This window comes from Chaetodon auriga, chromosome 17 (assembly GCF_051107435.1).
Source record: "Chaetodon auriga isolate fChaAug3 chromosome 17, fChaAug3.hap1, whole genome shotgun sequence".
NCBI lineage: Eukaryota > Metazoa > Chordata > Actinopteri > Chaetodontiformes > Chaetodontidae > Chaetodon > Chaetodon auriga.
The window spans coordinates 4,043,503-4,061,149 of NC_135090.1; the positions used below are offsets into that span (position 1 = coordinate 4,043,503).

Sequence of the window (17,647 nt, forward strand, 5' to 3'; positions counted from 1 at the left end):
TTTCATGTTAAAAGGGGACTGGAGTGGGCCCACTGATTGCACGGCTCAAAGGATGTTTGAAAGCATCAGTATTGATCATCGTTGAGGATCATTACACCTATATCATGTGCTTGAGTTCACCATAATGCTCGCTATAGCTGCAGTACAATGGGGTCTAATCTACCATGTATAATACTCTAATCTAGCCCAAGTCCCAGTGTTTTGTCTTGTTTCTTGTGCTTTGCTTCTTATGTATGACCAAGACAGAAATTGTCTTGTCAAAAATCTATACAAGTCTACCTCAGGTGTGATTTTGGACAGCTTGAGAACAGGATGTCCAAAAAACAGTATTGTATACTGTATATATTGTATTTTTTGTGTATAAAGTTGTCTCTTCAGGTATTTATTACTTTGTTTTTTACATCTCCTTTTTGATGTGATGTGTTCTTTATCTTTATGCCTGTTGTTGCTGCCAGTATAACAAGAGACCCTGTACTCAAGACCAAAGTGATGCTTCTGAATGAAGTACGAGACACGCAAGAACTGATAAATACACAAATAAGATGTTTACTTAGATTCTTCAAATGTGAACCAATATCTTCACCTTCCAGAGTGGACAGACTCACAGTTTTTGTCTTTCTGGGGACTCTAATACCAAAGCCCACCCTCATCATGACTGTGCTGATTATTTGGATTGGACATTATGACTTTGGGTATAATTTTAGTCTGTACTTAGTGCTCAGCATTGTGCAGAACACACGCTGTAGCCTTATTTAACTGAATGATTAAGTTTGTCTTTGAGTACAGATGGGCTCCCCACCTTATTTGATTGTTCACCATGCAACTGATATATTGTGTGCTGCAATATCATGGGAAATTAAAGATGTAACACAGAGAAGATTTGTGTTTCATGAATCTGTTTCTTGTACCAATTTTCAAACTTTTGCTGGACAATTCACATCTTGAATGTTATTGAAAACAAAATTACACAAAGAGGAACTGTGACTCTGGCTGTGTAACTGGGCCTGCCACCCATCTGCGTCATTATCTCAATAGAGGAGGCAGGATGGCAGGACCAGCACATTAGAGTACATAAATCTGTGCAGGTGTTTATGTTATTGTGTCCACCCCATGTAGGTGACAGTTAGGTTTCAGGGGGAGGGCAGTGTGTGACCGCGTTTCACTGAAAAAAAAATTTGGGGAACCACGTAAAGCTAGCCAGATTTGGTCCACCGTAAGACCGGAAGTGCTTTGATTTCATATCGTATTAATTTGTCACCTTCGGGAAAATAGGTTATCAATGAAATTGCTATATAACACATATGTAACTGTAAAAATAGGAACATGTGAAACAGTGTTTGGCATTAATGGAGTTTGCCACTCTGCAACATGGGCCTGGCATTAACCTGTACTTACTATGTACATACTATAATAGGATTCAGTTTGGTGTAATGAGACTTCTACAGTTACACAACTTGGCACAGTCATATTTAAAACATACATCACCATTTATTTGCGTACATTTATTATATAATTCAAAAATGTTTGTGAAAATATCCTGTAAAGGAAGAAATGTAGTTCATTTATTATTTTAAAATTGATAATGGTCACTGTGCCTTAATTTATTCATCATGAGTGTACACTAACTACAACATGATTAGCGAAATGCTGCTTTAAAGACTGTTTTAAAGGAATGGAAGTCTCTGATTGACAACATTGGATTCTGATATTCTTCATTTAGATATTGCTCGTAATTCCATAATACTGAACGTCATTCGGAAAATATTTGAGTGTGTGTGTGAGTGTGTCTGTACCGGCTCTTCTATTGTTCTTTGCAAACGGGAGTTTATTTTGAAATGTGCAGCCGGAAGTCGTCTCATTTTGGCTCCCGCTGCGCTGTACTGCACAGCAGCTGCACGCTCTCACGTCCAGTGTTTGACAAAACCTCCTTGGTTTGACTGTGCGAGCAGAACGTGTGCGGCGGTAATGGCTGCCAGGGAGAGTGAGGAAGACAACAAATGAACCCCTGAGAAACGATTCAAAGGTGAGACTGAAAAGATGACAACTTGCAGCATAACAACTGTAGCCTTTTCTACATTCAGACTGTTGTTTTGTCTGCTGTGGCTACTTGTCTACTTGGCTCGCAGGTGTGTATGTATTGTGAGGAATGTGGTTGAATTTCTGCATGGCACACGCACATACACGTACAGGACAATAAACTGTCAATACCCAGTGCCTACCATGCACGCCTCCTCCATGCCCCAATGTTAGTACATTTTAAGAGCGAAAGACTCGTTTTAGGTTTGAATTATATAAGCTAGATGCAGACATACATGTCGACTGTGCTGGCGAGAGCTGGACTCTTTGTTAGCTGGTGTTAACGTGATTAAGCTAACGTTAGCTAACCAACAACATCGTTAGCTGACAGTGGCCAGGCCACATAGCTGTTAGCCTGTTAGCCAATCAGGCAAGTGGATGTCTAATTAGCCCGTTAGCCTGCTGGCTCTCATTCTTTGTGACAGGGAGACTTTCTCTTCTGACTTATTGGAGATGTCCATCATGTCCACGTCTAACAGTGTCAAGTATCTTGACATTAAGTTTAAGTTTTATGATTTGTCCACTGAATAGCCAAGTACAGGCAGGTGGTGGAGTTGGTCTGCACGCTGTCAGTGGCTGGTCGTCCAGTTGTTTCGAGTGTGGTAGACTAGCGTTATTAGTTTTCTTGCTGTGCTAACTTGATGTAGGTTTGGTAAAGAGCTAAACTTATGTTGTGCTTATGCTTATAGTTTCTTATTGAAAACAGAACAGTTAAAGGAATGTGACTTAAGATGTTAACTGAATTAATGAGGACCTACTCGTTATTAGTTGGGCATAAATTCAGTGTAGCCATTAATTATAGTTATATAATATGTCATTGACCTACACAGCACGTACATATGGTTACGTGTTTTATAGGTTTTTATAATTATGTTGTTATTGCTACAATTAAACTATTTTTTAATATGGTAAAGAAATAACAACCATTAATACCATGTTTGTGCTTAAGAATGCTGGTGTTTTTATTAAAAGTAATGATGAAACAGTCAGTCCATTAATCAGTTGGTCAATCAACAGAAAATGAATCTACCGCAAATTAAGGCATTTATCAAGTATACGTCTGACAACTATACACATTATCTTTCCTGCTTGTCAAATATAAAAATTGTTTAATTTAATTAAATTTGAACATAATTAAAATTTAATATCTTTGGACAAAATCACTGTGCACTAAATGATGAATTGATCAATCATTAAAATGACTGACATGTTAATTGACTATGAGAATGATAAGTAGTTGTAGTGTTAAGATTTAAAGATAATTTAAACATGCTGAGCCTTAATTTCTTTCACATATGAACTTGACAAAGTTCTTCAGTATCTTTTTCTGGTTACTGAATTCTTCATTTGAAAACTTTCCTGATTGTTAAAAATAATCAGCAGCTGCAACCCTTAGAGCTGTTTTCTGGTCTGGCAGGTCTATCAGGGTTATGCAACTACATAATAAGGAAGAGTGAGACTGATGGTAAGATTTGACATTTCCTTTTTCAATGTACACTGCTTTGCAGCGCATGCTTTCAGTGAAATATCAATCTCTGGGATGCATCGCATGTTGGTGTGATGTGCATCAGCAGGTACCTCAACATTGGAAATAATAAGCCTGTAACAGATACCAGTTCGTGAAGCGTGTTGTCACTTTAACGCAGTGGTAGTTTTTGTGGCTCCAATATGTGTTGCGGTTGAAGTGTGAGATTTTCTTTTTGTTTTTTTGAGGGGTATTGTGTGTAGTGTTCAGATTCCTATAGCTGCTGTTCTCATATAATGTGCTCTGCCATCACATTAGGTAATAATAAGTGGAGCAGGAAAGAATTCAGTTGTGTCTATTAGGAAAAAAAAATTGTTTATGCTTCAGGGAACAAGAACACACGTCAATTATCTATCGGAATGCCACCCACCTTCTCGCCCCAGCATACCAATCAACTGGCCAGTGTTGGGGAGCAGCTCGATCTGTTTAGTCTAGTAACACCCACGTGAAAACTTTAAAGATTATGTAGCTTTTTTGGTGAGTTTTTTCAATGGGGCAGGAAACTTACAGAAGAATTTTAAGAGAAAACTAGAAATGGAGAACAAAAAGAATTCCTTTTGTGATTGGCGAAAGATGTCAGGTTTACTAGTAAACAAGAGAGAGCAAAAGGAAAATAATTGGGGCTTGTAGACGTGGGGGAAATACCTAATATGCTGAATGACGTATTAAACTAGAAAAGATATGCGGCTGCTTGCTAATAAATGATGTCCAAATAACAGCAGCAAATCCTAAACCTGTGCTTTAAAGACCCCCGCCACACATGTTTTAAGGTGTATATGAAGTACTGTACTTTGAATAATAGTTTGTCTGATATTGTCTTTCCACAAAAAAGCTTAATTATCTTGTTAAAATCCTTAAAATTACATCTATTCCATCATTTGAAATTCCAAAATCTAAGACTGTTGGACGCAAGATGTGCCCTCTTTCACTGTAAAGCCCATTCTCTGTTATTTCGATTTTCTGTAAGCACAGGGAATCTTCCCACTCTTAGCAGATGAATATGAAAACAGCCTTCTAGTTTCAAACTCTGCACAGATGTCATTCTGCACAGCAAAGCCCAAACGCTCAACTGAAGGAACAGGGAACAAGGAACTTAGAGATTTTTTTATGTTAAACGATAGGTTTGCATTTCAAGTCTGTCTAATATCGGCTGTCATATTTGTAATAATTCCTCCTAATCACACTGTAAGAGATGGATGGTAAAATCCAAAGTATTTTTAAACTTTGGCTGAAGCTTATATGGTGCTTTGACAGTCTGAGTTACTTTGTGTCTTTGTGCTGGCTTTCACTTGTAGGTTTATTGCTGGTGTTTTGTCCAGGCATCAAACCTGCGTTAATGCAGTTAGTAATATGTACCATGATTTAGCAAGGAAACACTGTCTGTGGAAACACACAGAGGAAACTTTGTGCTGTAATCACTGTAAGATACACACTTTGATCACGCCAACTTGGGCTGCTTCAACCTCATTCTAGCTTTGGCTGAACTTAAGAATGAATTTGTTTTTCACGGTTTAAAGCTGGAGTTATTCTTCTCCAAGCTGCATGTAAGCAAACAACACAGGTATCATGTAAACTAAACAGAAATGGAATCAATAGAAAACTAACCCCATGTTCTTTGTCCACAGTGAGGACTAGGATGGTAAGCAGCCAGCCGAAGTACGAGCTGATCCAGGAGGTGGGGCGTGGCAGTTACGGTGTGGTCTATGAGGCAGTAGTGAAGCGCACTGGAGCACGGGTGGCGGTGAAGAAGATCCGCTGCCACTCTCCAGAGAATGTGGAGCTGGCCCTGCGCGAGTTCTGGGCCCTCAGCAGCATCCAAAGCCAGCACCCAAACGTCATCCACCTGGAGGAGTGTATCCTGCAGCGGGACCAGCTGGCCCAGAGGATGAACCACGGCTCCAGCTCCCCGCTCTACCTGGAGGTGAGCACACAGGATTCACTGGAACAGGGTTGTGGGTAGTACAGTGTAGTTTAACGGTAATCCTGCACTGATGCTGCATTCATGTCGAACCATAATCAAACTCCAGTGGATCTTTATTACTTTATTTATCATGTTCAAGTACTAGCTGAATGTTTCATTTGTTTACTTTCCTTTGAGTGGTACACAACAGGACAGACAACTTTTTGCAAAGTGACTTTGCTGTTAATGCATACTCAGAGTAACAGCCTTCCATGGAAGAGAATGAATTCTGAGGTGAAGTGAAGTTAGGTGTGAGGTGAAGGATGGGTTGTGGCCTTATAAAGACACCTTCATGCATACCATGGCTGCCACACCCCCATTTCAAATGATGGTGGGGTGCAAGGATGCTGCAGATGCTGCATATATTTTATTGGGATTGATCCCTGATCGATTGGTTACTGATCCTTTTCAGCTGATAATCAGCAAAAATATGTGAGTGGGAGATCAGAGTTAATGATTTCTAATCACCGATTGTGGCGGTGGCAGTTTCAGCGACTAGCGAATCACTGACAACTCAGCGTTCCCACTTATTACACTTTTGAGTACTCCATAAGTACTCTGTTTTGTAATACCTCACGACATCTGAACTCCCACTTATTCTCCGAGCGGTGTTGTGAAGAGGGAGAGATGTGTGTTTAAGTTGTCCTTGCAGACTTACTGTGGGCTTCTTGTTGCATTGCTCCTTGGGAGTCCTGTATACTGCTCTGTTGATTGAATGGACTAAGTAAAAGCATGTTATTTACAGAATAAGAAACCAACAAGATTGACCTTTTTGTGGTGATTTACCTCACACTGTGAAGTCACACAACATTTATAGCCACTGACGAACAAAAATCTTGAAATACACATTGCTTTCCATATCAGGTCCAAGCAAATTGTATCTGAAACGTTTGTGAAAAGTGTTGGTTATCATGCCGGCTGTTGTAATTAGTCCTAAGTGCCTACATTGTGAGTCTTACAAAAAATATTGATAGCGCAACATGGAAAAAAGTTAATATTAATGGACGTTGTCAGTCATTTTAGGGTTATGGTGCTCTTTTGAAACTACAATTTCCATAATTTGGGAGCTTTTGCGGGATCCAAACAGGAAATGCAATGTTGTCATGGAGTCAGTGAGATAGTGGTGGGCTATAACTTTTTTAGTGTACATTTTTTTCCATTTTGGCAAATTGGCACCATTAAGAGTATGCTGAATTAGCTAATTAGAATGAACAGTTTTTTGTATGTAGCCCACCGCTGAATGTACCGACAACTGTCATTGAGTTACTTTGGTACTGAAGAAAACTTAAAAATGATGATGATAATGATTCTTAGGCAAGTTGTGGTGTTAAAAGGAGTGTCTTTTTATTTTAAATTGGTTTGAAGCCATTTAACAATGCAGCCTCTGGACTAGTTAAGACAGAGTGGAGACATAAAGCAGACGGACAGATTGGAGAAAATTGTGGTTGGATTTGTTACATGATGCTTTGATTTCTGCCTTGCTTAATGATTTCAAAATGAAAAAAATCATTTAAGTTTTGCCTCAATCACAATTTTGTCAAAAACATGTTTTTACTTAATTCATTCAATCAACAGAACAGTATGAATAACTCACAGGGAGCAATGCAACAAGTAGCTTACAGTAAGTCTAGAAGCACGACTGAAATGTGCAATATAATCCCCCCCCACGCTGTGTGCAGACAGATAGGAGGACACCGCAGGAGTGTTAGTTCAGTGTCGACGACTAGAAAACATTAATACAGATCATTTGTTTTTACTGATGTAAAACCTACTTTTATTAATATCATAATATTGATTTACTCTACGCTGTGTTGTCTTGATGAGGCTCTATGAATTAGGGCTGTCAGTGAATATTTTAAATTCAAATATGTAATCAAATTGGTGGGAATTAAGCGTTTTATTCTGACCATCCTGGAGTTGGTGGTGATTGTTGGAACAGTGAAAGGTGATATTTTTTGTCGAGTTTGAATGAAGTGTGCTTTACAATGATAAAATTTCCATTTCTGTAAATGGAGTCTGGTGGCTTTGGCAAGAGTGATGTAGCGGCTGTTTCTGGTTAAACTGGTTAAATTCTTGCCTCCATCAGCCACTTGGACACAAAAACATGGGATACTGCTGACATTGATATCTTCCAGGACATTTGGACCTGCACCAATTGGAAACCGTGCACACAATCTCACTTTCATTGATTGAAAATGTAACATAGGTCAAGCTGGTGCGAGCGAACACGATGTGGGGCATTATTTTATTTGTTTATTTTGTAATGTGAAGGTATGTAGATCTTTTAAAGATGTTTATGTTGAAATAATATGTAAGTAATATGTCTCCTGTTTTATTGATTTAGCCTCGTATGGACATAATGCACAAAAATAATAAGTATTCGGATGATTCAAGCCTATGTGTGTTAGTTCAGTTTGGGAAAAAAAATCTTTGTTCAGTTTTATATTTGAAAAACATTTTACAAATTAGTGTGTTATAATCATTTTGATATTTCATTGGATAAATCCTACATCCCTCATTTGATCAGCCTACTGATTGTGTAAGCCGGCAGCGCCAACCAGTCACTGGAACATTAGCTGTCTCGTTTAATCTGATTTGCTGTAATTACACATAGTTATGAATTCATCATTGGTCTCATTCCCAGACTCGGGATGGTCTGTATCCTGCAGGTTTTCTTTCCTTTTTGATTCACTTGCATAGATACAGAGCTGCTGTGGCTCAGTAATAGTCAGGGAGGAACAACCACACTGTCAACTAGTGGAGAATTAAAGTGAGCAGAATTGTCAGGTGTGGATACCAGATAAGTATGTTACACCATCCCAAAATGAAACAAAACAGAAACCTTGCTTCTGCAGCCCTCCAGGCTACCAATATATGCTTTGGGTTAACACTGAATAGACCAGACAGTTTGCTGTCTTACCATTGCTATATGCTGCATCACAGACACAATAACTGGAGTTCAGACTTGGCAGTATGGATAGATATTTTTTTTCAACTACTGTACATTAACAAGAATGACCAAATTTGAAGGTTAACAGAAATCTCTTTAGCTTGCCTGATATATTGCTAAATATAACCATTAACGTCAATTATAAAGTGACTATAAATACTCGTGATCTGCCCCACACACTTGCCCTACTCAAGACTGTTGTTGGCTTTACATCCCTGCCAAAAGCTGATCTTGTTAATGTCTGTAGACTGACTCTTTGCTGGCAAAATATGGGGCCAGACATTCTGTCCACAAGTTACAGAGATGATGGCACATTTCATAGGAAGGAGACAACAGCCAGGAATGCACTCCAGCTCGACCCTCTGTAATTGATATTTTAGCAGGCGTTTGAAAAACACTTGCTGGTTGGCCACATGTTGCTGTGTCTTAAAATAGACTAACACTATAATTTGTGTAATGAATTGGAAGCCTGTTTTGATTTGCAGAGTGTATCATGTTATCCCCTGACACATCCTAGATTACAGGAGGAATGTTTTTTTTTCCATCCACCCCCGACCACTGGTGACACATTGCTGTCACATTGCTTCTGGCAAAGATGACAATGTAGACCTAGTAAGTTAAACATCAAGGTCAATGATTTTTCCTCTACAGCAGTTAGCCTTCAGCAGCAAGCCAGTTATTTGTTGTGTACACTCATGGTTATTGGTGTTGGAGATTATAATTATGGGGGCATAGAATATCAGCACAAATATTTGCATGTGGAATAAAAAATAAGCAGTTGAACCCCACTTTATATTCCTCTGTATGTGCTGGGGGGGGGGACTCCCCTCCCCAGTCAACCTGTCTGCAGCCTGTCATGTCGCAGTGCCTCCCCGCTGTCTGACGGCGGGCACACAGGCAGTCTGCCGGTGCCTGATTATAGTCTGTCAGCGGCACGCAGGCTATTGTCAGACCATCCATTCCATTTTCTGCAGCGCTAGCATTGGACACTTTCCCAGAATCCCTTTATTCCAGCTCTTTTTTTATTGCTCTGTAATGTTCCAGTACGTGCTTACAGAAGAACAAATGATAATAGGGCAGAATTATCTGACCGCACCAACTGTGGGACAATGTGCATCTATTCTTCTTGGGTAGTGGATTCTTTGGGTAGTGGCATGTCAGGCAATTTGCAGCCATTTGTTTACAGCAGGGTTTCCACTAGGAATTGCCTACTACACATATTCAGAGCATCTGTGTTGCCTGTAAAGAAGTTTATGTCAAAAGCTTTAATTTGCGGTTCAGCCAGCCTTAACTGACATTTGAACAAAATTGTACTCATCAGTTAACAGTTCATCTTCTTCAGCTGATATTTTAACTGCTGTCAGCAGGTACATATCATCTGACACAACGTTCCTCACACTTCATCTGAAACTGACATTTCAGAGGCACAGTTGCAAATAAATACTAGGCTACACTGCTATTACTAGAATGATGTTATTCTGAATTAGATTCCTGTGGTGGCTGTGTAGGATGGTTTCTGACTTGTGTGATCTGATTTCCAATAACTCACAAGCAATACGTCCAAAAGTCAATATTTATTGAAAAAAGATAGATGTAATCATTTCCAAAATTTACAGCATGTGTTGATAGAACACAATATTGTGTTTCAAATCATATTTGTTGGCATTTAGCTTTTCAAAAACATTTTCACTGCAGTCAAAGTATTTTCGCTCACACACCTGTGAACAGCAATCTAGATGCCCCATGAATTACATTTATATAAGACTGACTCGTTTAATCCAATGAATGACTTTACTCAAATTGAAGATTTTTTAGTGTGATGATTTTCGTTGGAAAACCTCAATAGAAGCTTCGAATGTGAAAAAATAAACAACAGTGATACAGTCTTATTGCACATCAACTCCTCTCAATTGTCTTCATCTCTTACTCTTAAACTGGTATTTCAACTGCGTTCATCTCTTCAGGTGTGTTCAGACAGCAAGTGGTTACTGCCGCTTCCACTGTTTTTAATGTAAGCAACAAAAACACATGGGACCATGGTAAGCACAAGAGCTATATGGAGGAGCTGATTTTACTGACCCAAGTTGGAGACAACAGTTTTTGAAAATGATCCAGTATTGAGTGAGAGTGCAGCAGCAGCGAAAAAGGCTGCAATGTAATCCCTCCAGCGGTTTGTGCACTGTCAAGGTACGTCAAAGCCGCCAGACTCAATGTACAGAAACAGTAATTATATCATCTGAAAACACACTTCATTCAAACCTGACAGGAACAAAATAGAACTCAACAAAACACTTGTGGTTCGTCTTTCCACTGTTCCAACAACCAGCACCAACTCTGGTTTTGTATCATAATATCATACTTAAACCCATCTCCTGTATTTTAAGACACAAGCCGTTGTATTTAGCTGCACGATGAGATTACTGTGCAGCTCTGCAGTTTGAAGACATGTCAGCAGCCTGTGGTGTGCTGGCGGATCGGAGGTAGCCTGGAACGTGTTGATGTTGCACTGTGCTCCAGCAGATTCAAAACACAGAATTGACAGATCCACTGCTTTCATCTTCCATTGTTTTTCAGTGATTACACTTCAGCTGACACGTCCACCTCCATGTATCACCTAAACTTGGACGATTCCAGTTCCTGCCACAGCTTGAACTCCATCTGAATCTCCAACTACTTGAAGCACTTGAAATCGATCATTCGACTTCACTCAGTGCTTACACTTCAGCTTCTTTCACCACTTAAAAAGCTTCTTCCACTTCTTGCATTATTTTAGTTATTTCATATTTTCCAAATGTTCTGCTGTAAGCACACTGAAACTTAAATTTAGCTGTTATTCTTTAACAAATCTGTAGCTTTTATGTGTTTAATACAAAACACCATCTATCAAATTCCAGAAGCACAACCTATTTAATTTTAATTTAATGTGCGATGGATGAAGCCTCACAGGTTTGTGGTCTCCTGTCAAAAAGGGAGATTAAATGAACTCAGCTCCTGCAGTAGGCATAAAAGATGAGAGGCCTCTCACGCTGCTTTGATGTAAAAAATGGCCCACAAAGGAAGGAGGGAGACAACATGTTATGAATACAAAGCCAGTGCAACCGTCCTTGTTTAGTTATGAGTGACATTTTCTTCTTCTAACATTGCAGAGCTGTTACCCACTATCAGTAATCATGTAAGCTAGACCAGACCTAAGTGATATAATCGTTTTGGTTCTGCTTATTTGTCTGTTGGGGTTTCAGGTAATGCTTTGTTTTTATTTCCTGTAAGTACATCTTATCATTTGATATTGCCTGTGACACTTGTGAATAGAGTCAAAATTTTCTTCCCCGATTTCTGCCTTTTTCAGAGTGTACCAGACAGCACAGCACTGCTGTCTTTACCTGCAGTTATTTATTTATTTATTTACTTAGTTTTTGCTACAAGGGAATATCTTTCTCCTGGTCATTCAGAGGCAGAGCAGACACAGAAAAGCAAGCAAATCTCGCTCCTTGTTGGTCTTGCTCTGGCTATTATGACCATAGCTCCTCCTTTAGCACAACAACTTCACGTTTTACATGACTGTGAAAGAGCAAACTTGCTGCCTCAATCACACACATCATGTTCTTCCAAAGGTTTCAGAGTTGCAGTATACAATTCAGGGTTGTTAGGTTTGGTAAAATCTAAAGCAAGCGAAAGCATTTCTTAATCTCAGCAAAGTTTGACAAATATCATGATGAGACTGTTTGCTCTGATATTTTTAGCCACAGTAATCTCAGCAGAAAGTATCTGGTGTATATCCCAACTTGTGCAGTGTGCAGAGGCTGACTGCCCCTCAGCCATCACCGGTGGTCTCATGTTGACTTTCTTTTGTCTTCACGATGGTTTTCTTTTTCTGTGTTTCTGCTGTAGCTGGTGGAGACATCTCTAAAAGGCGAGATCACATTCGACCCGTGCTGTGCCTACTACTTGTGGTTCGTCACGGACTTCTGCGACGGGGGTGACATGAACGCTTACCTGCTGTCCCGCAAGCCTAGCCGCAAGACCAACACCAGCTTTATGCTGCAGCTGGGCAGTGCCCTGGCCTTCCTGCACCGCAACCAGATCATACACCGTGACCTCAAACCAGACAACATCCTCATCTCCCAGGCTTGCACGCCGACTGGTTCGTCTGAGCCCACCCTCAAAGTGGCCGACTTTGGCCTTAGCAAGGTCTGCTCCACCTCTGGGCTCAACCCAGAGGAGCCGGCCAGCGTCAACAAGTGCTTCCTGTCCACAGCTTGCGGAACAGACTTCTACATGGCCCCAGAGGTCTGGGAGGGTCACTACACGGCCAAAGCAGATATCTTCGCCCTGGGGGTGATTATCTGGGCCATGGTGGAGCGCATCACGTTTGTGGACGTGGAGACTCAGAAGGAGCTGCTGGGGAGCTATGTGCAGCAGGGCTCAGAGATTGTACCCTTAGGGGAGGCCCTGTTAGAGAACCCAAAGATGGAGCTGCTGATCCCTGCCAGGAAAAAGAGCATGAACAGCCACATGAAGCAGCTGATCAGGGAGATGCTGTCGGCCAACCCTCAGGAACGGCCCGACGCCTTTGAACTGGAGCTCAGACTGGTTCGCATCGCCTGCAGAGAGCTGGACTGGGACACGTGATGGATGAGCAGACTGGCACCCACAGACTCAGCTGATCAAGCACATGTGCACATCTCATCAGCTACTGTTAAACTATGTGGTCACATAACAGGGGATTATTGTTTTTTAACTAGGGAACAATAATTAGAATAGTTATTGTTTGTATCATGGCTTACACTTCATCCACTGTCCAAGCACATACAGTCCTCTACTAGCTGTGTCTTCATATTGAAGGGGAGAGGTGCAACACCCACTGCTGCTGCTGCTCAAAACTGCAGCTTAGTCTCAGGCTAATCACATCACAGCTTCCACTTTCTCCTTACAGAATCACTCAAGCATGATGGAAGAACAAAATGACCCCGAAAGTCCTGGACTCAGTTAAAATTGAAAGTCAAAGTGACAGTCAAACAGTTTGTCTACAAATGCCATCTTGGACTCGGTGCTAATTGTAACTAAATGCAATATGAGACATTATCCTGTGATAATTACAGTGTACATTTATCCAAAGGGCCAATATTGAAACACAATCACCTCAATATGTGGAATGTTTTTGTGAAGCCATTTGCGGCTTTGACAGAACCTGACTCACAAACTGTCTTCAGTCTGGTACGTGATCACCAGCATTGATATTTATGTCAAGATTTGATTCTGTTTTGGCATCAAATGCAGATATGCCCTGAATGCTCAGGTAATTAAATCATACAGCATGATGCTATTTGTAGACAAACTATCGACTGTCAAGGTCAGTTTTGCTCAGTAGTCTTGGAGGGGAAAAAAAAAACAAACTTTGGTGCTTGAAGATAACATTTTTTTTCTGAAGGCTGCTTCGTTGGTTGTGTGGGTGGGGGATATTTTATCAGTAAGTGTCCAGCTAGCAGGTGCTTGGGGTTGGTGTTTTCCCCTTTCTGCCCATTACAGACTTCAAGATAAGTTGATTGGTGCCAGACACACCCTGAACCAGTATAACAGAATGTATAATGATCAAAACAGGTCACCTTTGTGTACATAAAGCCTTAAACTCAGAGACACAAGTTTAATGACAAAGCACTTCACACAGTTAATGAGTATGAGAGCCTAAAGGGTACAGTAATTCTGGTTTACTATATTGCTACTTGGGTCTTATTTTCATTGTGTTGCCCATCATTCCTGTTGGTAATGATAACATGGTGCTCACCAAGTTAATTGACCGTTAGCTAAACTGTGCTCACCTTACTTACTGTTGCTATGCTTGTCAAGGTTTCTAGCATGGCTCATATGCAGTTTACAATGATTTACCGCTCGAAATTTGTGGTAATTTCTGAAGAAGTTTGACTTTGGGAAACTGGGATGAGCCACTGAGTTTGATGTGTTTTCCCAAATTCCAATAAATGCACGACACACCATTTATTTTTGTAACATTGGCCTGCATTTCCACCAAACAGTTTTGTTATAGTACCCTTGAAACCCCATACTTAACATGTACATACAAGTACCTAAACCCTAGATCTGTTTTTTGTTTGCACTGCAGACAGTACTTTTTAGTGTAGCCAGGGTTGTTGAACTGGACTTGGTGGAAACATGGCTGTACTGTGATAATGTAGCATCTGTGCCACACAGACTGCCACACAGTGGATGTGTGGATCTGTCTGTAAACCCACATAATAATGCACTTAGCTCACAATTTCAAACTAGCTCAGGCTATAAATGCTGTGCGGCATTTGCCCATGCTATATTCTTGTCCCTATGAGAATAAACATTTATTAAAAGTAATGATAAGCTAACTCTTGGCCTCAGATGTAACATAATGCTTGGTTACAACAGTGTCTTGTATGTGGAAGAGAAAACAATGGTGTCCAGTAACTGTCTTTAGTAACTGTTAATCACAGTTTACAGACTGGTTCAACTTTGAACTACCAGCGTTAGTTGTTGGGCTCACTCAGTTTTTCTGTGTGATGAGAAATTATCATACCAATATTTCAAATGCCCCCACTTTCAGTTTCACCCCCAAACATAGTGGTTTAGGTAATCTGGATAAACGTTTGGCTTGTTTACAACCAGTGTACAACCTTCATTGTGGCAGTGTCGCCGTGCTCCCAGAACTCAGCTTGGCAAGTATAATGTTATCATCACCAATAGAAATAATGTCCAAAACTCTGAAAATAAAAGCCAAGTTGTAATACACCAGAATTATCCTTGAACAAGAAATTCCAAATAACTGCACACTACAATAAGGCAGGCTGGCCTACACTCAGAAGACTTTGTGGAGTGACTCCCCCACACATGGCAAACAAATCTACTCTTGAGAGAAATCCGTATGTTGCCTAAACATAGATTTAATTATCTGAAGGAGGGCTGCTTGTACTACAAGAGCAGTGACATGAATATTCAAATCTGAGTCCATTTAGAGAGACCTGAATGAGTAAAAGGGGTGAGGGATTGTGTGACTCTCACTGAAAACACTTTTATTTTGTTTATATTTATTCCTCATAACTACCTACTGCATTATATGGAGGAGCTCTGTGAGGCTGGATTCAGTGTGATAACTGCATCAGTATTTGTTTACCGGGCGAATACAATGTCAGCCAACAGTCTAGTTATGCATGCAGTGCCTCTCACCTTCAGGGAAGACGCGAGAGAAGACACCAGCACACACAATCCTCCATGAGCCAGAGGATCTCTTGCCTTTTTTTTTTCCGGATACATAATACTGTTGTGTTTAACTTGATCTCCTCTCACTGTGTCACTGCTGCTCGTTTCCTTTGGCTCTGGATCTTACAGTAATCCCTTTCTTCATGCTTCCGACAGGCTAATTCTAAGCCTATTAAGTTGTTGCGGCACTTGGCAGAGGATCATGCTCGGGACCCCTTTTGCCTTTCAGGTCATACATAATTCGTGCACTTTTACAGGAACCTATAAAACCAAACAGTCTCGGTTTCTTCATTGCTCTCCAACCCTGACTGAAAATTTTCATTGACTTGTTGCCAATATTTACCTACTACACAGCCTTTAGTTCTCCACTTAGCTTCCTGTCTTGATGCGATTGAGATTTGCCTTATATCTGAAATTCACCATTTTCACATTCGAGTGGCTTCAGTCATATTGCACTCAAACAGAATTGGCAGAAGTTGTGCTTGAGATGTACCGCATTTCACCAACCCTCAATGTCGTGCTTTGGTATGAATAGCAATACCACAAATCAGTATTAAAATGCCTGTCTGTACTGCAGGACCTCTACGCTGCTTTGGACAATGTTGCTTTGCTTCAAGAATGTGGTATTTGTGGCTTTCTGTTCATGAGCATCAAAGTTTGGACTCAAAGTAGGTCACCCATATCCTCAGAGCTCCAAGCAGAGGATGATGGGTAGAGTCATTTCCGGCCAGATTTCTTCCTTCAACCCTTCTAGACAAGAGGGGGAGGAAGAAGACGTGGCTTCCTGTGAGGTTTGAGATGTTTGCCAAACAAATGCTAGGTCCTGGGGTATTAAGAGATTTCATCCTTTGATTTGTTGTATTAAATTCCTTTGCACATGTGTAAATACTGTATAGGATCAACAGGGGATGAACAAGGTTGATGTATATTTGAGTGGATGTGCTCTGTTTTCAAGAGCCTGACTTGTTTGACATGTAAATTGCTGTGATGGATTCAGTTTTACTTCAGCTCTTAATTAAGCTTCAGTTTACTTCAATCATGGAAAAGATGTGATATATTTACAGGTCAATACTGTCGGTGTGCTAGTGATAATTGTATATTTTTCATTGGCCTGTTTGTGATTTTGTGTAAGCAAAGCTGGTGTACTACATGGGTCAACTCCAATCATCTTTCCTGTCTGGCACCGGGCTGTTTGGAAACTCTTCTGTGGAACTCTGGGACATCAGTCAAACATCACCACTTTACTAGCGCTGATCCAGGACCGCCATACAATGTACCACCTCCTCCTCAGACATTTCACTCACTGAGGTGCTCATGGAATTTGTTTATGGGAAGAATGTTGATGCTTCTGGTAACTTCTGGCCACAAGTGGCAGCAATATTTTCTTTTCTTTTTGACTTTGCACCTGCGTAAGCTCATTTCCCCATCTTATACGTCAGTAAGACGATTGCCTACCATTCTTTGAGATCACATTGTTTACATTCTTCCTGAAACAAATGTTATGAGCCGCACAGTGACTCAAACATCCTGAGGAGCTCCCCATGCAGGGCTGTGACTCCTAATACGAGTCCTGGATCAGGGCCACACTTACCATAGAAAATGTACTGTGGCAGATGAAGAACACACTTGGAATCGTGTCAGATAAGCTCTGCACTCACAGCCAGGCAGACTTCTGCTCTCACACTTTTGTATGAACAATTTTTGCTCTTATGTCATTGTAAGATATTTTGAAGAGATTAAATGAAGTTTATCAAAAGTGGTGTGAACACCTGTCAATCACTGTTGAATTGATGGATTTTTAATAAAATGAATTGAAATAATAAGTGAATTGCTTTACAGAAATGGAGCATTGCCATTTCCTCCTCAGCTCATTGACTCCAGTCCTGCACTGCACCACAGG

At 40.5% G+C, this 17,647-nt stretch overlaps 1 protein-coding gene across 2 annotated transcripts; it reads left to right on the top strand.

The window, feature by feature from the left end:
- The first annotated feature begins 1,909 nt into the window (after positions 1–1,909).
- pdik1l (PDLIM1 interacting kinase 1 like) lies at positions 1,910–17,557 on the top strand. Of its 2 annotated transcripts, XM_076755138.1 has the most exons (4): positions 1,946–2,023; positions 3,494–3,541; positions 5,227–5,522; positions 12,400–17,557. In XM_076755138.1, the coding sequence occupies exons 3-4, from the start codon at positions 5,238–5,240 to the stop codon at positions 13,138–13,140; spliced, it is 1,026 nt and encodes a 341-aa protein (XP_076611253.1). In that variant the 5' UTR covers positions 1,946–2,023; positions 3,494–3,541; positions 5,227–5,237; the 3' UTR covers positions 13,141–17,557. The 2 variants fall into 2 exon arrangements, with proteins under 2 accessions (XP_076611252.1, XP_076611253.1); XM_076755137.1 differs by lacking the exon at positions 3,494–3,541 and having other exon boundaries at positions 1,910–2,023.
- Positions 17,558–17,647: the final 90 nt, after the last annotated feature.

Bases quoted from the DNA above. Each gene is read 5' to 3' on its own strand.
- pdik1l (XM_076755137.1), top strand. From the start codon at position 5,238: ATGGTAAGCAGCCAGCCGAAGTACGAGCTGATCCAGGAGGTGGGGCGT. The intron at 5,523-12,399 runs GTGAGCACACAG...TTTCTGCTGTAG, and splicing joins GCTCCCCGCTCTACCTGGAG to CTGGTGGAGACATCTCTAAA.